This window comes from Diplotaxodon limnothrissa, linkage group LG16 (assembly GCF_057381915.1).
Source record: "Diplotaxodon limnothrissa isolate DT_005_m linkage group LG16, D_limnothrissa_male_GT1.1, whole genome shotgun sequence".
NCBI classification, from domain to species: domain Eukaryota; kingdom Metazoa; phylum Chordata; class Actinopteri; order Cichliformes; family Cichlidae; genus Diplotaxodon; species Diplotaxodon limnothrissa.
The window spans coordinates 10,279,650-10,302,208 of record NC_140611.1 but is presented as its reverse complement, the minus strand read 5'-3'; the positions used below and the strand labels follow the sequence as shown (position 1 = coordinate 10,302,208).

The window sequence follows — 22,559 nt, the reverse complement described above, 5'->3', positions numbered from 1 at the left end:
CGACTGCGGTCTGGAGTGTGGAGCCTTCCTGCTGCTGCGGAGTCGGGGCGGTCTGCCTCCCCCCACCGCAGGGAAAAGGGAAACACCACCTGGGTCTGGGTGCAGTTCCCCCCTCCAGGGGCGGGGGCACCTAGACCCGGTTTGTAGAGTACGCTTGGGGAGTGTGATCGTGTGTACAACGTCTCTTTATGTCTGTCTCCACGTTGGTTGAGTGTGGAGTAAGTGCATATGAGAGCATGAGGGTGGGAATGGATGTTTGTATCTGTGTGTGCCTGTATGTCTGTGTCTATATGTCAGGTTGGGTGTCAGGCGCCACCTCTCTGGGGACATCTCAGGCCCTCCAAGGTTTGGAGGCCTATCTCCCCCTACCACCACTTCCCCTGCCAGTGGCGGACCCCCTCAGACATCGGTGCGTTGGTGGTTCTTTGTGTCCGGGGATGGGCGTCCAGGTACAGACCGGCTCACTCCTTGGCGGCCGCTTATCGGGGCCTGGAGCCTGGGGCTCGCTCGGGCCACTTCGGAGGTGGGGTGCCCCCGGCCTCTCGGCCTGGGGCTCGGTCACTCAGGCGCAGCTGGCTGCCGGCGGAGCTCACGGGCGCGTCACTGCAACTCCCCCTGGCTTCTGCTCCGCGGCTGCTGAGTGAGCCCTCATCTGGGACTCTCCTCAGCTCTTTCCGGGACAGTGGCGCAGCTGCCCCTCTGTTGGTCTTCCTTGGTCTCTTGTGTTCTGGGGGCCTCTGGATGTCTGGAGTTTTGATCTCATCCACACCTGCTTCATGCCCTGGAGGACGGGGCTGTGGCCCCCCCACACCCTCTAGCAGATTATTACATGAAGGAACCTTTTAAAAAACAAAAAACAAGCGCGTCCATGCTCACAGGTGTACACACGGGTGATCACACCCACAAACTACACCCTTTTTGGCTCCTACCTCAAAGCACACTGTGTTCTGTTGATCTTATGTGCTGCACAATAATGTTTAACATTTAGTATTTACTGTCATATTCCCATATATCATTGTGATGTTGTTTATTCTATTACTCTTGTTCTCTTCTGCTTGCTTTCTTTTTTCTTTCTCAGCAGGTGATCCAGGTGATTGATATATGCATTTTTTTTTCTCTGCCCGTTCTGTTGGTTTTTGTCTTTTGCCCTTCTCCCCCGTCCCTCTTCTCAGCTGTTTCTCTTTCCCTCTTTCTTTCTCCCCTTCTTTCCCCCAGTCAAGTCTGTCCCGTATTCAGTAAGTGAAAATAAAATAAACAATAAAAGGTGAATCAAATGGACCATTACGGCAAGGCTGGGATGGTCAGTTTGGTAAAGTAAATCCGTTGGGCATCTTTCTTTGCCTTTAGACAACAATTCTGATGGCAAAAGAGCCAAACGGGACAGGCCAAAAAAAAACAAAACAAAACAAACATATCTGATGTTTTAGAAAGCGTCTGCAGTTTGAATGGCCATGTCGCATTAAATCCGTCTTTTACATCACTGACACAAGACAGACGCCAATTATCAGCGCCGGAGAAGACAACATGAACCATCCAGTGTAGATGTCAGTTAAACTGCTGGGAAGACAACGTTGGAGAAACGTGAACATTTTATTTGTACTGCATAATCTGTAGATTCTGACAGAAATCTGCAGCTATCCTTGGAAGCACCACTCCTCTAAAACAGCAATAAGGTTAATTATTAGGCCATATGTAAATAACAAAATAACTTAAAGCAAAATTGGGAAACGTAAAGTCTGAAACAGTTTGGTCTGGGTCTAAACAGAGCGCGTTGTGTGTGACGTTAGGGCTGTGTGATATGACCAAAATCTCATATCCCGATATAAGACATCTATCGTCCAATAATGATATAAATCACAAAAATTTTACATTTTATGAAAATTCTGTGAATCTCGGGCAGCTCGACTTGCGTGAAGTGTTTCCAGCTGGGTGTCGTGTACCTGGAGTCGAATGTTTTAACCGATGCATGACACTATACATTGTTAGACATAAGTTGTAACGGCCGCTGTTTTCTTTGTGAGTATTTATTACACGGCGTGCTGCGGCGAAAAGCCTGTTCTAACGTTTGAGTCTAAGGTTTATTTTTTAGCACCTGGCGGCTCTTTTTTGCTTCTCATCCGTAAACACTGCATACTCTTTCACGTGATTCAGTTTATTTTGAAAAGTCTCAACAGGATCTTGAGCTTTATTCTGAAAGGTTTATGTGGAAAATAAACAAGCGGACACGCGATGGTTTTACCGTCGTTGTTGCTAACGACAACGCATAAAAACAGGCTCTTGTCCGTCCATAGAGTGGTTATATTAAATATAAGAGAAAGAGAGAACTTTAAGAAATTAACATAGCCACTACAGTGACCATCAGAACGGTGAAAGAATATTGCCATAAACAGTTTATTTTGCGACACAGCTGGGTAGAGCCTAACCCAGCTGTCTTAGGGCAAGAGGCAGGGTACACGCTGGACAGGTCACCAGTCTGTTGCAGGGCTAACACATTGCGACAGACAACCATTCACACACATGGGCGATTTAGAATGACCACATAACCTAAACCGACTAACTGCATGTCTTTGGACTGTGGGAGGAAGCTGAAGTACCCGGAGAGAACCCACACAAACACGGGGGACTCAGGACCTCCTTCTGTGAGGCAATAGTGCTAACCACCGTGCCAGCGAGAGTTTAAAAGAGTGAATAAATTCATAAATTCAGCCCCATTTTTTGAGGAGGTCCATGACAGCAAAAGTCAGCATCCACAAACTTTCTAAGTCTTAATGAAGAACGTAACTTTTGAATCCAGTCCTTTTTGATAAATATTCTCATTTTTATCTTTGCTTCACTGTCTAATCTACAATCAGCCCGCCTCCTTCCCTATTCTTCCATCCTCTTCTGTCTTAGTCATCTCCCTTTCCTCTCCTCTCCTCCCTCTTTATCACATCATCCTAATATCTCCTATTTTTCTCTCCCTTCGTTCTCATCAGCCATCTGATACCCTGTTAGCAGTGACCTAGTTGGAGGGATGCCTCCTTTGGCCTGAGGCGAAGGCAAAGCAGCACACACTTAGCCGCACACGTAATGATGCTGTTGATGTTATCCCCTCCTCCCTTTTTCCAACTAAGTTCATGTACATAAATCATATCAGACCTATGTAGAATCATAAGCATGCTCTAATTCCCCTGACCTCTTTTTTAATTCATTTATTTTTTTAAACAAAACAGACTCTGGTCTATTAGCCACATTCCTACTGTTAATTATTCTAAGATCAACATTTAAAAACAGCCACAAAGTGTGGCGGCAAATGCTGCTCGTAAATGTCAAGACATCTTAAGAAAAACAGCAGATGGTACAGCCTCCACGGAGCCCTCATCTCCACATCACAGAGTCAGTGTGGGATTACATGAAGAGATAGAAGACACCGAAGACCACAGAAACCCACAGAATAATGGTGGCACCATCTCCAACATCAGCGTAGCCAGTGATTCTGAGATAAGTCAGGACACCAGTGATGAGTACAACGTGCAAAGTAAAGATGGCAACCACTCATGGGAAAGAAGAAAGAAGAAATCCACTCGCTGAAACATGTCCGTTTCTTTGCTCTCTCCTTAAGGCCACCCTCCTTTGGTCAACAGTTTTCCGATTGGCTGTCTCTCACAATCAGAAGGTTTGAAGAGCAGGTAGGAGGGGCTGCTGTGCTCACAGGACTAACTCAATAACAAAAGACACAGTCGGAAACTGTACATCTGCAGCAGTCTGGAAATTTAAAGAAAAATAAGGACCATCATATCCCACATCAGCATCCCACAATACCACCACTTATTCAAGACAAGTACACAACATAAGCTAACACAAGCCAGACTGATGCAGTTGGCAGGGTAAAACCATCCTTACTTGCTTCTTTGTGAATCCCCAGTGATGTAAAAAACTGAGAGCAGTGATCCAGTCGCCAAATGACTGCTGTGCAAAGGTAAATGTGATGTTATACACTTCTTGCCCCTTTATCTCATCCCTTTATTATGTCAGCTCTTAAATAAAAGGGAAAGCCAGAGAGATGGATTTTAACAAACAAACAACTGGGAGAGGTACGACCATGGAAGGAAGTGCAATTCTCTTCGGCTTTGAATCCGTCCCTGCACTACACCGTTTATCTTAAACCAAGCACAGGTTTGTTTGTAGCTTCTGTCAGAGAGAGACAGCCACCAACGGCCAAGAGCCTGCTTTTACCTTACAAGGACAGGTCGCTCTCTGTGTGTACACATACAGGGAGTGCAGAATTATTAGGCAAGTTGTATTTTTGAGGAATAATTTTATTATTGAACAACAACCATGTTCTCAATGAACCCAAAAAACTCATTAATATCAAAGCTGAATGTTTTTGGAAGTAGTTTTTAGTTTGTTTTTAGTTTTAGCTATTTTAGGGGGATATCTGTGTGTGCAGGTGACTATTACTGTGCATAATTATTAGGCAACTTAACAAAAACAAATATATACCCATTTCAATTATTTATTTTTACCAGTGACACCAATATAACATCTCCACATTCACAAATATACATTTCTGACATTCAAAAACAAAACAAAAACAAATCAGCGACCAATATAGCCACCTTTCTTTGCAAGGACACTCAAAAGCCTGCCATCCATGGATTCTGTCAGTGTTTTGATCTGTTCACCATCAACATTGCGTGCAGCAGCAACCACAGCCTCCCAGACACTGTTCAGAGAGGTGTACTGTTTTCCCTCCTTGTAAATCTCACATTTGATGATGGACCACAGGTTCTCAATGGGGTTCAGATCAGGTGAACAAGGAGGCCATGTCATTAGTTTTTCTTCTTTTATACCCTTTCTTGCCAGCCACGCTGTGGAGTACTTGGACGCGTGTGATGGAGCATTGTCCTGCATGAAAACCATGTTTTTCTTGAAGGATGCAGACTTCTTCCTGTATCACTGCTTGAAGAAGGTGTCTTCCAGAAACTGGCAGTAGGACTGGGAGTTGAGCTTGACTCCATCCTCAACCCGAAAAGGCCCCACAAGCTCATCTTTGATGATACCAGCCCAAACCAGTACTCCACCTCCACCTTGCTGGCGTCTGAGTCGGACTGGAGCTCTCTGCCCTTTACCAATCCAGCCACGGGCCCATCCATCTGGCCCATCAAGACTCACTCTCATTTCATCAGTCCATAAAACCTTAGAAAAACCAGTCTTGAGATATTTCTTGGCCCAGTCTTGACGTTTCAGCTTGTGTGTCTTGTTCAGTGGTGGTCGTCTTTCAGCCTTTCTTACCTTGGCCATGTCTCTGAGTATTGCACACCTTGTGCTTTTGGGCACTCCAGTGATGTTGCAGCTCTGAAATATGGCCAAACTGGTGGCAAGTGGCATCTTGGCAGCTGCACGCTTGACTTTTCTCAGTTCATGGGCAGTTATTTTGCGCCGTGGTTTTTCCACACGCTTCTTGCAACCCTGTTGACTATTTTGAATGAAACGCTTGATTGTTCGATGATCACGCTTCAGAAGCTTTGCAATTTTGAGACTGCTGCATCCCTCTGCAAGATATCTCACTATTTTTGACTTTTCTGAGCCTGTCAAGTCCTTCTTTTGACCCATTTTGCCAAAGGAAAGGACGTTGCCTAATAATTATGCACACCTGATATAGGGTGTTGATGTCATTAGACCACACCCCTTCTCATTACAGAGATGCACATCACCTAATATGCTTAATTGGTAGTAGGCTTTCGAGCCTATACAGCTTGGAGTAAGACAACATGCATGAAGAGGATGATGTGGACAAAATACTCATTTGCCTAATAATTCTGCACTCCCTGTATATAAGTTAATGGCTTGGGAGGTATTTCTACTTTTAATTATTTTTTTAAATTACTCGATTACATAAAACATACAAGCAGTCTTTGTGCACACTAGAAGAACAATGAGGAACTTTAAAAAAAAAGACAATTTGTCAGTTAAAGTCACACAAAGTTTAGTTAAGAGGAAAAAAAACAGTCTATCTCTTTAAATCAGCATCATCAACCCTCTTAACGCTCAGTGAAAGCACTCTTTTTAAATGTCAATACACAGCATCACTGCAGCTTGGTAACAGCTGCTGGGTCAAGCAGTATTAATCACAATGAAATTTTACATTGCTTCTAACGTCTGGTAATATAAATGAGGAAGCATAATCACTTTTGCAGATGAACACTAGTGATTATTATTGATCCTCAATAATGTAAAGAAAACAAAGCCCAAGCAGTAAATAAAATGAATTTGAACTGCACTGAATCCGAATCCACTTGGTCTCACAGTAAGTAAAACATGAATAATAATAAAATGTACAACACACACTTTTCCATCTTGTCTGTCAGCCACTAACACACTGTGATCACAATAATTTCCCCACCTCTTGTGCGACACTCTTAATTAATGGCTGACACATTTTCTCCCAGCTTTATTTCCATTTTAAAGGAATCGACAGCTGACTGGTTGTGATTTTGTTCTTTGTGGCAGTACAAAATGTTACAGGAGTTTTCTCAAACTCCTGCAGGTTAAACTGGGAATACAAACAGCCAGATTTGATTATTTCTGAAGAAAAATGGAAACACAGCTAAGTGCATTTGGCGGAGAAAAAAAAAGACAAAAATCTAAATCTGTAGATCCAACTGTAGAAAAAAAAGGAGGAAAAAAAGCTGAATATTTTCCATTTGTTTACTATACTTGCCACAGATTTAGAATTATTTCATGGAAGTAGTCATTTAAAAATAACCCCGGTGTTTTTGGTGTGAGCCACTTTCTCCAGCTCATCCCGGGGGACGCCACGCATGCATGTGAGATGACAAATCCCCCCCATGGTAATCTGAGGTCTGGCCCCCAATCCCAAACCAGTCCAATGCACCTGGGAGCCATCCAGGTGGCATCCCGGTCAGTAAGTTTGGGCAGTATGACAATATGGCAGTAATGTTACTTAAAAATCCCAGCCGATTTATTAACTACTAGGATTTATTAACGGACATTTTAAACATCATCTTAACAAACCAGGATTTCTGGTGCCAACTACTTATTTAGCCAACATAAACATTGATTGATTAGGTAACATAAACACCATCATAGTGTAAACCCAGCTGAACTCTCAGGCCAGTGTTAAGGTACCAGAAGCAGACATCACTCTGTTGGACACGTGCTATCACTGAACTGAACTAAATTGATTATGAATAGATTATTGGGAATCAAAGAGTAACACTGTCTCTACATCAGCTGGCATCCAGTTCCACCTGGTCTCCACAGAGGGTAGTCATGTGACCATGCACCAAACGGACACTGACTGTTGTACTGTCCTTCTGAAGTGCCACTGCACAACCTGCACTGCAACAACACATTAATTATACAGTGCTAGCTGAATATCACATAATTATTAGAAAAAGAGAAAAAAACAACTTTTGTTCTATGAGCCTGCATGTATGATCACCTCAGGTTTGCCAAGCTTCTGATCACAAACCCATCTTTCCAAATGTTCAGCGTGTTTCGCCCCCGCAGGAGCTGTTCCTGGCATCAGTAATGAAAGTGGAGGCTGATGCACCAATTGCCATGGTTTTCAACCCAAAACACACACACGCACACAGCCATCACCAGAGTATATGTCCAGCTTCCTGCAGTGCTACCATGTGTTTTCAATGAGCAGCAGGAGGTCGAGTTACATTACAACTACCTCTGCTGACAGCTAACCGGTACCAGCTGTGGAGAACCCTGAAGGAACAAAACAGGACAGGACTGTAGTTGGGGCAAGGAGGAGAAACGTGTCTGCACATGCTCAGTTCAGACTCGCTCGGATTCTTTGCTGAAGGCGCTAAACAACCACACATTTTGCAATTTATCTGAAAAAAAGAAAAGTAGTAACGGCCTGCTTTGCTGCTTTTTTTCTCACCATTTTTCATCATTTTCTCTAATATCTTTTCCTTTGTGTTACAGTAAATATTCCAACAGACTTTCTGTAAAAAAGAAAGCAGCTATTTAAGGCTCTAACTTTCTAGAGTGCAGCTTCAATTTATCTCAGTTTACAAACCTACAGCATTAAGGAGGAGGATGTGTGGGTGGTGTTATATTGAAAACCGGGTCTCCAGCACCTTTGGAAGAGGCAGGAACAGTCATCTCTGCCTTTTTCCCTGACAAAGCTAGGAGTCTGGATGGCTGTTTGAAGTATGAACATCTAAAGTAGGATAGACCATTTCCCTGATTAAAAACTGACCACGTTAATGATCAATAATGATCATTATTATTGATCACAAGAACAGCAAAAATTACTTTTCCCCGATTATTAAAAGGAGCCAACAACTTAAAACTCCACCAATAATGTGTAATTGAAATGCTGTATTATTTAAGGATGTCACATGCATGGCAGCAGAGCATTAAGATCTGCACCACCTGCAAAGCTGTCATATTTTACACATTCTAGTAGTCCCACACAGCTGTGGGCAGTCAGAACAAGAGGCTTCAATAGAGCAGAGCATTAAAATCCACTTTAATTATCACTTTGAGCAGAGGCAGAACAGGAAAGTCAGCACACAAGCTCAGCTCCTGCTGTTTGTGTCTCCTGACATCAGCCTGATATCTGCAGACAGCTGTGAAACTGTGCATACAGGCGGACTCGATAGTTTCATACTCTCCTCCTACTTTGCCTCTTCCAAACATAGTTTTATTAATAAACACAACTAATGACCAGTTTGCAACTGGTTCACATAAGAGATATTTTCAGGTTACATTTGTCATGGAAATCAGTTTTTATACCACATAACAGATTACAAGGTCTTGAATAATCAGGCCCCAGTTTATGTTAAAGACCTCATAGCACCCCATTAGAGCATTTTGCCATCAGACTACTGGCTCAATTGTGGTGCCTAGGATATTTAAAAGTAGAATGGGAGACAGAGCCTTCAGCTTTCCTTTCTGATAAAGCATAAAGTTAGAGCTGGATGAGGTGACCCTGAATCCTTTTAAATAAGGCTAGGCTGCTGTGGGGGTTTCCCATAATGCACTGAGTGTTTTGTCTTCATTTACCTCTTCTCATGCTCTCCGTTTTTATACACCTCTCTGCATTTAGTCATTCATTATTATTAATCTCTGGCTCGCTTCCACGGTGTGTCTTTTGTCTCATCTACCTCCTCTCACCTCCAACCAATCGCAGCAGATGGCTGCCCCACCCTGAGCCTGGTTCTGCTGGAGGTTTCTTCCTCTTAAAAGAGAGTTTTCCCTTTTCACTGTTGCCAAGTGTTTGCTCACAGGTGTTTGTCTGCATGTCAGGATTGTACAAAATAAAATGGGAAGGAGCCCTTGTCCTCCCCACTTCCAGGAAGCCTTTATTTAATGCTCAAAACTGACCACACCCTTGTTCAAAGCCAGGTGTGGTCTATGGTTTGATGTCAACCATAGACGTGCAAAGTTTCATGACTGTATCTTGTACAGTTGCAACATTATGTTACTGAAAATCTCTGTTCACTGGAAACAAATGAACACTCAAAGCACCTTGATGCAGGTAAGGAATCCCAGAAAGTTGATTCTGGATGAAAAGAATAAAGACACTCTGTAACCCTCCCAATCCCACCCCTTAAAAAGCACTAGACTGATTTAAATCTGAATTTGGACCACAAGGATGCCAGGATGTGGCCACATAAGACAAACAACGACTTGACCTGGGTAAACTCTGAATCCAAATATTTAGCCCATAAAACAGGATCAGCACACTGCGCTATTATGTAACAATCACATCATCTGCTGGCTGCATAAATGTAGGCCATCCTCTGGGTACTGAGTTAGCCTTGCTAGGCTCAATCTGAACATGCAGTGTGAGCAGTCTAACGAGCTAAAAAAGACTTTCAGTTTTCCTGAGAAGATGACATGTTACTGCTGATGTGACTGCTAAAATGAGGAAGCTAATGCCAAGCTAGTACAGCGTGAAAACAGGTTGAGAAATAAAAAGGTCAAAGGTTATAAAGGAAGGGAGAAATAGAGAGGAGAAGGAATAAAAGAGGGGAAAAAGAAAGTGCCCTTGTGGTATTCATCAAGTGTAGATGTGCAGAACAAGATTTCTGTGTCGGTCTTCGGTGATGCATCATGTAGCGCCTGTGTGCTTCTGGCCTTTAAAGAAGAAAGACTGTTGATGCACTTTCACTTGTTGACTGACAGTAAGACTCACACAAACACACGAATCTAAATGAAATGTGGCGATGAACAGGTGTGTATACAGGACCAGCTGAGGAGGAACAGTTGTCCGTAACAGCCTCGCCTGCCCACGTACTCATACACTCTCCGCTAAGCAAGTACGGGGGTGGAGGGATGGCAGCCCAGTACAGCTACTGGTGTCTAACTCACTATCTCACATTCTCAAGAAGCCATCAGTGGATAATGAGTGTTAATTTAACACTAAATTTAAGGGGCTGTATTATGCCCATGACAAATTACTGTGCTATAACACAACAGCCTCGAGTAAGTCGCAGTTGAAAATTGCTGTATGTGCAGTTTAGATCCAACCTTTGCTCGTCACGTCCGGTTTCAATGACATGACAAACATTACGTTTGGGGGGTGGGGGGGAACATCAGCTTGAAAATTCAAAAATAAGACTTCACAAACCAACAGGTGGCATAATGGTAGCTACATCCATCTTTTAGACCAGGGGTGCCCAATCCCGGTCCTCGAGAGCTACCGTCCTGCAGCTTTTAGATGCATCCTTGTTCCCACACACCCGAATCAAATGAATGGCTTGTTATCAGGCCTTTGCCAAACACGATGGCATGCTGAAGAGGTAATCAAACCATTTGATTCAGCTGTGTTGGAGTAGGGATGCATCTAAAAGCTGCAGGATAGTAGCTCTCGAGGACTGGGATTGGGCACCCCTGTTTTAGACCATCCATGGTTTGAAAAGCAGGTGGTGGGCCTTATATGCTTACAGCCAGAAACAAAAATTATGGTTCACATTTGCAGCCTGCATGCATAATGTCAGATAGAAACAGTGTACAAAGTATGTGATAGAACAGGTCTTGCTTGTGGTGTTGTTGGTCCATTTGCCAGCCACAGAGAAGATCCACTCTTGTCCCCTTCCCTTCACAATGTCCACTTGACGCATACGTCGTCCGATTCCATCAACGATGGAAAGAGCAATAAGTGCAAACCCCTTTTCCTCCATGTCATATTTGCATAAATTAGCCTAGAGTTGTGAGCCTGACATGACCATATTTGGGATCTCCGCTGTCACTGACGTCATACAGAGCAAAGAGGAGAAGAAAGTGTCTGAAAAAGAGCATTTCGAGCACTCTAAAGTATGTTTTGAACATACATGGACCTCATGGTCTGAAACTTTGGCCATGTTAATATGAGCATCAACCACTGTAACAGCATTAAAAAAAAGCATAATTTGTATCAAGAAAAAGCTGCCAGGTCAATCAGCGAGGATATTAATCATTAGCTGCATCTTCAAGGACAAACGGACTCTATAATGGATAATACTAAAGATTAATCTGATACATTTATTTGTCATAACAGCCGTATTTGCCACTTTGATGGCAAATTGAAACAATGTTTCATTAGGACTGAAACTAACAATTATCTTCAGATTCCCTTAATTCTGCCGGTTATCATTTGATGAAAATAAATAAATAAAAACTGTTTATATATTTTGTTTAAATTATCAGACGAATAGCATTAAAAGTAAATCATAAATCTCAGCAGCGATTTACGGGGCAAGTTATCGGCCACAATCACATACCAGTTAAGCGTCGCGCCAGACTCCCATTAACACATCTCTGCTCAAGCGATTGCCTGTTTACATAAACATCACAAACTTTGCAAGAGACATTTTACTATAAAAACGCAACTCGACAATTAATTCGGCACCCATTCAGTGAACATATTCAAACTTAATCCGGTTAAAGCAAACTTTTAAAACTAACCAAAATCCACCCATCACATTCCCACGGAGTCACGCTCAATCAGAAAACAACACGGTGCTGCGCAAACCACTTGCAAAAGTTGATTTTTCACTAGTAAAGATGTGTTTGAGGATATTTTTTAAAAAACCGAATTGACCCCGACAACCTTCCTATTCAGGCATCAGCGGGTCAGTGTTTGCATTGAATTCGCTGTGACTTTTCCCCTTTACATAAAAGCCACGGGTAACATAACGGAATCTGGCACGGTCATTCCATCACTCCTCTATCCAAACCGCCTACTCCCAACTGACATTGCCTCGATGTGTCATTTCACCCAACTTATACACTTGCTGCTTAAATATGAGCATGTACCTGGACATAGTTGCTTTCGCAGTACTCCGCGACTCTTTCCAGGTTGGTAAAACTGTCCAACAACGCTCTTCGTCCCGCAGGAATTTCCTCCTCCAGCAGCATCTGCAGCTCCGCCATTTTTACATGGCTTTTACTACACGGCTGCAGCGCGCGCTGAATGGATGGATCCTAGCGCCTTCAGGGGCTGTGCGGAAATCTCATTATTGTGATGGCATGAAGAAAAGTGAGCGAGTGGAAGTGCTCTGAGGGACTACCAGGCACAAGTGTAGAGCCCACAGTCGTAAGGTGGGGCCATGATATTGTTTCGTTTGACTGTTTAACCTTCTTTTTAGGGAATGTTAATCAAAGTCACGCAAAACATCTCGGAAACGACTACAAACTCTTATGAAATACATGCAGGAGGTGATGCAAATGATGACGGCAAAAGAGGCAAAAAGAGCTCGGAAATATTACAATGACTTATAAAACAGCTACAAACAAACAAGGCACACAAAATGACATCAAAGGGATACACAAAAGGATGGCTACAGATACATCCAAAGACATGCAAAGTGACTTCCCAATTACAACACAAGGCATCAAAAATGCTGTTGTGTATACAAATTGGTATAGGCAAAATGGGTAAAATGACCACAAACAGAAAACACACAAAGACACAAAAACTGATGAGAACACAAAACACAACAGACACACAAAATGACTTCACAGACAAAACTGCTAAAAGGTGCAAACGACCATAAGCAAAAATAGAGGAATGAAAATAATACAAACATTTACAAGTGGAGTACAAACACCAGAAAGTATTTTATGCTCTTCTGGCGCTTATTCCCCTGCAGAAGTATCAACCACCTATCACCATATAGCCTTTATTAGTTTATTTGCAAAATCAGTTCAAACACAAAGCTACATTATACAACAACATAAATGAAATTAGTAAAACAGACTTGGAGTCAAAGACAGAGACAAAGACACAGTGAGAGAGAAGGTTTTCAGGCCGGAATCTCCAGGTTCTCATCTCCTCTCGGGTATCCCTCCACTTCCATTGTCATCAAAAACTCTGCAAAAGGAAATCCAGACCATCAGCTTACATTTCTACAAAGCGCGCACACACTGGCTTGATGACATGTGAATGTCTGCCTCGTGTTTTAGGGTTTGAACATGTTTCACTTTGCTTCTATCTAGTGGTGATGTAAAGAATGACACCTGGAACACAGCAATGCATCAAAAGTATTACTTTTATACTTTGTACAGCTACATTTAAATGAAAAAAAAAAAGTGATGTGTCATTAATCCTTCAGGCTACTTGGTGTATTTGGAGTCCAGGAGACTCCATGTGCGTGTGCTGTGTGGCCAAAACACCTGGCAAATCCTACAGAAGCCTTTTACGATTTCTGTTGTTGTAGTTTTATTACCATGTTTTTAGTTTATTTCACTGTTTCCACAGGATTTGAAGTATCATTAAAGTTTCCTGTTTGCTCAAGAAGGTGTCCCCAAAGTTAAGTAACATCCCTCTGTGTGATTTTTACATTTCAATTTCTATAAAAAAAAAAGTTTTGTAGCTTAAAAGGAATACATATTTGTTATGAGCAATAGTGTATTTTTGTACAAGTAATGCAAAAGACCAGAGAACTGTACTTAACTACATTTGGTTACTTTCATCACTGGATGATGGAATGTCTCAAGTTATATAAGGTTAGTTTTAGCTAAACTTGCCTTCTGTGTAGTCGATGTCCGGTCGTGTGGAGACGACGGCCCAGGCCACGCCCACCAACAGCGCCACCACCAGGTTCACCACAATCCACGGCCGCAGGATCTGCTGCTCTGAACCAGGAGGCCTGCAGGACATGAGGGGTTAAATAGCAGTTATTATTTTACCATTCCATGTCAAGATTGAGTCCTCAGGAGGGTTTTCCAGCCATGATAAGGAGAAAATAGCAGAACTCCAAGTTAAGTTTAATAAAGGTGCAATGGTGCCTCAGGTCTCAGTGTTGTTAAAAGGAAGATGTTCCTTTTATGTGGAAATGTGTGAATGTTTTCTGGACACTTTTGGTTTTTAAAAGAGTTTTGTTTTTAAATCTGCCATACAATTAAAATGTAAGTATTACTCAATATATAGAAAGATATTCAAATTAGTTTCATCATGGGAAAAAACAACATTTGACTACAATTGCCTGAAAATGCCTAAAAATGGCTAAAAATAAACTTCTCATACACGTTTAGTGTTCTACTAGAACCACAGAAATACTAATAAAGTATTGTATATAATGTAAATGTAAAACACCTGCTTTTAAACCATCCTGCATCAGATATTTCCTTTTAGCCCTTTAAGCTCCTATCAGTTTTTAAATTCAGTTGCCATGTCAACCTTGAACTTTTTGTGGAAAGTATTGCTTTCATCTGTTTTCCTCTTTGCTTTTCCAAGATCACGCTAAAAATGTTGACTTATAAAAATGAAAACAAAAATCTCACCACAGAGTCTCATTGGCAGTGGGATACAGGTTGATGCGATCGCTGGCCATTTGCTGGCTGAGGGACAGGATCAGGGCTATAAAATACACTGAGCACACAAAGAGAGAAGATGTTTGGATACTTACAGGCATTTAAAAAATAACATTTTTTCAGTTTTCTATGAGATCCTGTGAAAAACCAGTAAGAAAATAAAAAATGACCAGGTCCAACATGCCTAGGTTCATGATTCATTAGCTTTAGATCTACCTTAACCGGCCTTACAATGAGTAATTGTTTTCTCAATGACTTTATCAGTCTCTAACATTGTTGTGGAGGAATTTTGGCCCACTCTTCTTTAAACCTTGGATCTTTCAAATTTGTAGGCATTTGTTCATGCGCAGCTCTATGAAGCCCCACAGCATTTAAGTGCGAATGAGGTTTGAATTTGCTGCCAAGCTGGCGATCATTGTTCTTTTACATGACCCAGGGTAAGCCAAATATTACCTGTCAGACAGATGACTTCGATTTTGAATACTTTGATATGCAGAGGCGTTCATGGTTGACTCCATTAGTACAAGGTGTCCAGGTCATGACGCTACAAAACTAGCCCAGCTCAATATCCTTCCACCACTGTGCTTGACAGTTAGTATGAGGTATTTGTGCTGATATGCTGTGTTTGGTTTTCTCTAAACTGTCCTTTGTATTATGGCCAAACATCTCCACTTTGTCTTGTTTCAGAGGTCCTGTGGTTTGTTCACATGTAACTTTGCTAACCCAAGCCGTGCTGCCATATCCTTTTAAGAGAAAAAGAGGTTTCCTCCTGGCAAACTTTACTTTTACTTCTTAAGGTTGCTAGGAGAACACTGAGATGTAGCTCTTGGTTTTCCTGCAATTTTTAACTGCACAGTCTGACCGTGGGGGGAATTTGGTGCTATGTCCACTCCTGGACTTTGGAATGACAGACCAGCAAATTGCTAAAGCCTTGATATAATTGAATTAATCAGGTGCATTTGATTAGCAGTACCTGGGTCCTACTTACTCTTGTAATTTCTATGGAGGGAGTAAAGGTGTATTCTAGTTTTTTACAGGACTGCATAGTCCTTAACCACATTAAGGCCTTAACATCAACATCGTCATCATTCTGCTTTTGTCTTGTCTTACTTACAGAAGGAAGCCAGAGCGACAGGATCCAGGGTGAGGAAGCCTCTCAGGGCCATGGAGGCCTTGGCCAGGTTCACTCTGCAGATGATGCAAAACAGCAAGGCTGTTACTTTTCATCTTCTTATTTATTCAAGTCAACAATTCCTGTCCAGCGGGAATTTGGACAATTATGAGACTATTTCTTTCAATTGCTGGTGGAAATACAGGTCTCCAGTACATGTTTCCACCAAGTGCAGATTCTTAATTTCTTTTAAATTATAAGAGCAGTGAAATTTGGGGATCGTTAGTTTAACATTTGAGATGAACAAAATACAAGAACAATTAAAACAATAAGAGCTGAAAGATATAATGTAAAAATGCATAAGTTGAATAATTAAAGATTCTTCAAAGATAATTAATATGACATGATAAAGTCCACAAACTGAACCGCACTCCTTTAAGTAGCTTAAACAATGACATGGGTTCCACCTCCGCTTCGCAATGAGACTGCAGAGGTAGACTTCTGAGTTATTAAACTCACAAACCTGTCAAATGCAGACACAGTGCTGATGGCCAGCAGCAGGTAGAGCAGAGACTGAGCTGGGTAGGCCAGCAGGTGGTACTGCTGCAACAGGTTGGGGAGCGTGGTCATCTGCTCGCCCGCTAAGACGTACACAACAATGATGTTCCACACTGCGAAGCCGGCCAGAAAACCGTGGCAGAACAGACCTATCACCCTGCAGGTGGAGATCACACCACAGGACCACGTTAAACTGGTTTCATGGCAGCTACTCATGCTACTCATTGAAAGTCTTTGTTTCTCTGTGACAAAACAAGAGAAAAGAACTGCTGAATTGGTGTATTTAGGACCACTGCAGTATGGTGGCACAGTATGTGAAATATTTTATATTAGATATACGTTCACCAGACACTTCATTAGTTACACCTTGCTAGTACAGGGTTAGAACTCCTTTTGCCTTCTGAACTCTCTGAATTCTTTGTGGCATTATTCAACAAGATGGAGGAAACATTCTGGTCCATGATGACATGCTGGTGCACATTTCCTATTCCAGGTGCTCTTTTGGTTTGAGATCTGGTGACTGTGAAGGGTATTTGAATACAATGAACTCATATTTAAGAAACTAGTTTGAGATGATCTGAGCTTTGTGACATGGTGCATTATTCTGCTGGAAGCAGCCATTGGAATACAGGTGCACTGTGGTGATAAAGCCATGTTTAAATGATGCTTAGTTGGTACTAAAGGGCCCAAAGTTTGCCCACATACCATTACTCCATCATACCCAGCCCAGCCGAACCTTTGATATAAGCAAGGAGGGGGTCCATGATTTCAAATTCTGAGCCTGCCAGCCTGTCACTAATACATACTATACTATCATACTCAGACCAGTCTGTCTGGTACTAAGAACCACGCTGCATTCGAAGTCACTTAAATCACTTTTCTTCTTCATTCTGATGCTCAGTCGGAACTTCAGCAGTTTGTCTTAATCATGTCTACATATCTAAATGCATTCGTTTGCTGCCATGTGACTGGCTGAGTAGACATGTATAAGATACATAACAGTTTGAAACAGCTGCTGCAGCTAGCTCCTGCCAGTGTTAATGTAACCCATTCTATGTGTATGTGTGTGTCTGCAGACCTGAAGCTGCTGTGGACTCGTATTGCAACATCTCTGGTAGTCCAGAGCTGTCTCGGTTCCATGTAGTCATCCATCAACTCAGAGTGTCGGAGATGCTCCACTCGCTCTCCCTGAAACCGCCCTGAACACACACACGCGCGCGCACACACACACACACACACACACACACACACACACACACACACACACACACACACACACACACACACACACACACACACACACACACACACACACACACACACACACACACACACACTTATGTTTCCATCACTTCAATTTTCTGGAGAAAATAATCCGAACCAGATCCAAACCTCAGAATCCAGCCATTGTCTAAGAACATAATAATAAACATTATTGGGAGTTAAGTGAACTTGTTTTTAACATTCACAGCTTTACATGTTGACCAGTCAAATTATTCTTTGTCCTGAGCTTTATTGGATGGGGACAGTGAAGATAGAAAGATAGAGGAAGACATGCAGCAAACAGCCATAGGTTTGTCTCAAACCCAGGCCTACTGCTCTTTGGCCATACAGCAAATGGTCACCTGCTCACCCACTGAGCTAAACCGGGTGCACCGATCTGACATTTAAAAAAAAAATGTTTAAATTTTGAAATCTTGAAGAGCAGCAATGACATAAATGATCATGCGGTCATTTCAGAGCCAGCAGTCAGTTAAGCCATGCAACACCAAGTGCTTGGAGAGTGTCTGAGGAGATTTGCAGGGTCAGATGAGGTCAGCTGCCAGTGACCTACATAGACAAAGCGCCTGATGGATTAAAGAGGCCAGTGGTCTGGCTAGGAAGGTAATTCTAATTTTTATTCAAAAAATTAAAAGTAAAACCAACAAACAAAAATTCAAGCAAATTTTATTTTGTGAAATATTACTAAATAATTTATTGGAAAAATCAAAAAATAAAGGGGGCAGATAGGACTCAGGAGGTAAAGCTGGGCACCTACTAATCATGAGTGTGTGTCAGTGTTCTGTTAGTTAACTAACAGAACACTGACACTGTATAGTTTATTTATATATAGAACCATGGTCTTGGAGGAATCATGGTCTTCACTGTGTAATGTACCACTGCACATAGTTGAAATGGCACTAAAGTGACTTGACTTGGCTCATACTATATAACTGCCAGTCCATTTACCACTTAAATGAAATGTTCACTGGTCATGTCATGCCATGGTTTCATTTATAGTATTTAAAGGAAGCAGTTTGTAGAGTTTGAAACTTCTAGATGCTTTTCTGCATTTAGCTTCAGCCAATACCTTTTGATTAGCCTTGTCTCATGCTCTCTTTCTTTATGGTAGATTTTTGTTCTGTTTTCACTGTTTGTTTTTTTCCACTGTTTTCACTGAGATTTGAATTTGAATGCTAATCAATAAAATCAAAAATCAAAATAGCTGTTCACATTCATGGTCAAAAATGAGAAGGATCATCATCCTGCTGCCACGTTGTGTATTTGATCCTGGTAAATCTGATTCATACTCACGGTTCCTCTCCACAAACACTTTGCCAGCTGGATGGCTGTGTCCGTGCGGGGCTGAGAACAGGGAATGCTGGGGGATGGGCGACTGGGAGTCTGTGATGATATCGTCATTTTCTGCTCCCAGATCATTGCTGGAGTGCTCTGTAGCCTTCGCCTTCCTGTCAGGTGACATTGGGAAGAGGGTTTTGTCACATGGCAGCACTAAGTCCATCCATTTATCCAGACTGAAATATGTTACTGCTTTTTAATAACTTTAGTCATTATTAGGTGTGGACACATGGACTGACATGAATATGTCAACATTGAACCCCAAAACAAAAAAACAGCTTTTAATCTCCCCTTTTCTTTTCTTTTTTTGTGAGTTGCCATAGCAACCAGGGACTCTTGCAAGGTGTTAGAAATCCAATGAGTAATTGGAGACAACTGTAATAATCATTATGGCTTTGGTTGTGTACGTCTGCATGCTGGGCTTTGTTATCAGGACATTGCTGACTGTTGCTTTAAGCCAAGCCAACACAGCTTTTTGAGCTGATGGTGAGTCCCAGTTGTTTAACCTTAGTGGGGTTATCACCTCAAATGCTTATGACTGCCCTGTCATGTGCTGGATGACTGATAACCTAAGACATGCTAGACTATCAGCACATAAAGCTCAGAGACCTCTAAAGGCCAGAGTCTACCAAGAGACGCAAGCTTTTCAAAATAAATATGTTTAATTTATGAGTGTAAATGGGAAGTAGGTTTTCCTTTCAAAATCAAATCCTCTATATGTTACACAAACAACTCTTAGTTGTGTCTTTATTCACACAGACTCAGTGTGTCTGTGTGAATATTTTTGCTCACATTGAAAATAAGGGACAGTGTAATAGGAGATAAGTTGAATAAAAGGTGATAACCTCAGCTGTTAGTTAGCTACATTAAGCTGCCATCAGGGCCTTTTACCTTCCATTACCTCTTATTACTGTCAAATAGCTCATCTCCATAACAATAGCTCTCATTGGCTCATAACTGATCTAAACAACAGGTGCATTGGCAATTTACTGATTTATAGATATGGTAGTACAAATCCTTTTGTTTGTTTTGTTCTTGTAAACCCTTTTGCTGGGATGGCGTGAAAAATAGAGACACAAACAAAAAGAATGCAATCATAAAAACATGATTATGAAAAATATTACCATTTTCAGTCTTATTACTGTGACACGTTTAAAAGAAGGTGGCACATCTTCTTCTATTAATACATGTGAAAATTAAAGAAATCAGATGCTGTGGTTCTGGAAGCAAAATGTTGACTGCAAGCAGGCCAGTTTAGTACCTCGACTCTTATAGTGTAGAACTATGCTGTTGTAATGTGTGCATAATGTAATCTGGCATTGTTGTGTTGAAACAAGACCATTCTGGGAAAACATTTTGGGGATTTTGATTTTTCATTACCTGTATATATGAATTTTTACAGCTCACCTTTGCTTTTCAATTCCATATTCATATTTTGTAAATTTAGGCTATGAAATGTAGAAGTTTACACATTAACTTGGCAAAGGAAAGATTACTGGTTCAAATCCCCTATGAGGTTACATCAAACAAAAAAATGAGCGTTTAGTGACAAAAGACAGACCAGGAAACACTAACTCTAGGAGTACTGCTTCCATGATATTATCTTGGTAAGTAGCAGTACAGAAATATCCAAGAGTTATATCTCAGTTTACAAAGGTGTTTCTGAATAAAACACAATACAGCTGGAACAATGTCCTTTTGGCTATAATGCACATGCATGCTACATTTGGAGAAAAAACTGCATATCAGCACAATTACGTCACACCGACTGTCAAGCACTGTGGTAAACTACGGATGAATTGGGCTTTTTTTGCTGCCACAGGATCTGGACGCCTTGCAATCACTGCGTTGACCATGTACTCCTATCATGCAGCAGGACAACATGCTAAGTACAGCAGCAAATATGAAGGAGAATGGACCAGATTTCCTCCAGTGTGAGAGACTGATAAAGTTATGCAGAAAATGATTACTTTAAGTTATTGCTGCTAAAGAGGTTTTCCTTTCCACTGTTGCTAAGTGCTCATTCATAGGGAGTTGTGTGACTATTCAAGGTTTCTCTGTAATGTAGGTCTTTATCTAACAATATAACACATCTTTGGGCAGCTGTTTTTATGATTTGGCACTATATAAGTAAAACTCCGCTGAACTGAATTGAATTGCATTGAACTGAAATTGGTTTTACAAGCTACTGAATCATTGGTTGTGTTTTGCTTATTACCAAAGTCCTATGAAAACATTCTTTTTCATATTACTGACAGTGACTAAGTCTAACTTTTGACATCACTTCAGCTAAAGCTAACTGCCACAGTTTACTAATGATTACCTTTACCATAGTTAATGCTGCTGCTTGTACTTTCCTAATTTGATTCCTGACTGTCACAAATGACGAGTGAACTCTTTACTGAATAAAAAACTGAACGGATTAGTTCTTTGGATGCATTTTCCCATCAGTGTTGGTTTTCCATCTAGCTCAAATATGAGGATCTGACCTAATGCTGGTACTCACCTCTTCCTTTTTGTCCTCCTGGTTACAGCGACATTCATTTCTTCTCCATCTATCACTGATTCAGCAATGTTGCCATTTGGCATATCAGCATGCTCTGTTTCGTGCTCTGACAAAGAAATATATGATGTGAAAGCTTTAAAGGTCACAGTTGTCAATCATGATTGTTAGCTGAGGCCCTTTTTTTTTTTTTAATCTCGCTTGTTGTCATGCAGCCCATCATCTAACATCTAATTTATTCTGTGCCTTTAGAACTCCCACTGCCTCTATGACAATTACAGGAAAACTGGCATATGTAACAAGAAACAGAATGGGTGTAAAGTACATGTAAAAAAAATCATGCAAATTCTGATCAAACAGACTGAAAGAAAGAATCAGAAATTCAGACGTACTTTTTGTCTTCTGTATAGAATTAGTATTGCCTCTGGATTTGGGTCACAACCTTTTACACATGTGTTAAAGCTAGTAAAGGTTTTGTTACCAACTGTAGGTGCCTTCTTCTTCTTCTTCTTCTTCTGTGGTGCTAGATCCTGTGGCTCTGGGGTCAAAGGGTCTCTACTGTCAGAATGGCTCCTGTTGATCACTTCCTCCATCTCCACATCCAGGGCGACTAGAACAGAACAAAAGAGAAGAAAACAAAATAAAAATACTGGACGATAGAATACATTTTCATTTAAACTACAGGTAGTAGTGACTGTCACTCCCTCACCGTCTCCCTGCTCTTCCTCATCAACAACCTCTTTCTTCACCTTCTTTTTCTTGTTCTTGACAGCTGGCATTGTGTCGTTTTTCTGTAAGGAGCACAAAGAGAAAGACAGAAAAAGTCTTTATAAAATCAATCACAAATCTCTCTCAGTGTCTCACAGAATATCTCCCTTTAGAAAGCAATTCAGGTCAGTTAATTCATGTTAATGAGGATATTGAGGTGACTAGTGGTGATGCCAGTTTGAGACAAATGGATTAGGCTGAAGCTCTGAGGACAGGTGGTTAAGAAGCACA

At 41.4% G+C, this 22,559-nt stretch overlaps 2 protein-coding genes across 2 annotated transcripts in view; both read right to left on the bottom strand.

The window, feature by feature from the left end:
* The window catches only part of LOC146615766 (abl interactor 2-like), a 33,652-nt gene extending 21,265 nt beyond the window's left edge, over window positions 1–12,387 (bottom strand). Inside the window, exon 1 of the mRNA XM_085374614.1 lies at window positions 12,271–12,387. Coding sequence (XP_085230740.1) covers window positions 12,271–12,387 — 117 coding nt within the window. The remainder of the gene's footprint in view (window positions 1–12,270) is intronic.
* An 872-nt stretch (window positions 12,388–13,259) lies between these two features.
* LOC146615765 (transmembrane protein 237A-like) lies at window positions 13,260–22,339 on the bottom strand. Its single transcript, XM_085374560.1, has 10 exons — window positions 22,270–22,339; window positions 22,042–22,170; window positions 21,564–21,669; window positions 19,013–19,167; window positions 17,517–17,637; window positions 16,404–16,595; window positions 15,884–15,957; window positions 14,740–14,827; window positions 13,984–14,105; window positions 13,260–13,327 (listed from the first exon to the last, which is right to left on the bottom strand). The coding sequence occupies exons 1-10, from the start codon at window positions 22,337–22,339 to the stop codon at window positions 13,260–13,262; spliced, it is 1,125 nt and encodes a 374-aa protein (XP_085230686.1).
* Window positions 22,340–22,559: the final 220 nt, after the last annotated feature.

What these genes read in the sequence shown, in the direction of transcription:
- LOC146615765 (XM_085374560.1), bottom strand. Translation starts at nt 22,339, where the DNA reads ATGCCAGCTGTCAAGAACAAGAAAAAGAAGGTGAAGAAAGAGGTTGTT. An exon ending in GAAGAAGGCACCTACAGTTG is followed by an intron (nt 21,670 to 22,041) that starts GTAACAAAACCT and finishes TTTCTTTGTCAG; the next exon opens with AGCACGAAACAGAGCATGCT. An exon ending in AGTGTTTGTGGAGAGGAACC is followed by an intron (nt 17,638 to 19,012) that starts GTGAGTATGAAT and finishes GTGTGTGTTCAG; the next exon opens with GGCGGTTTCAGGGAGAGCGA.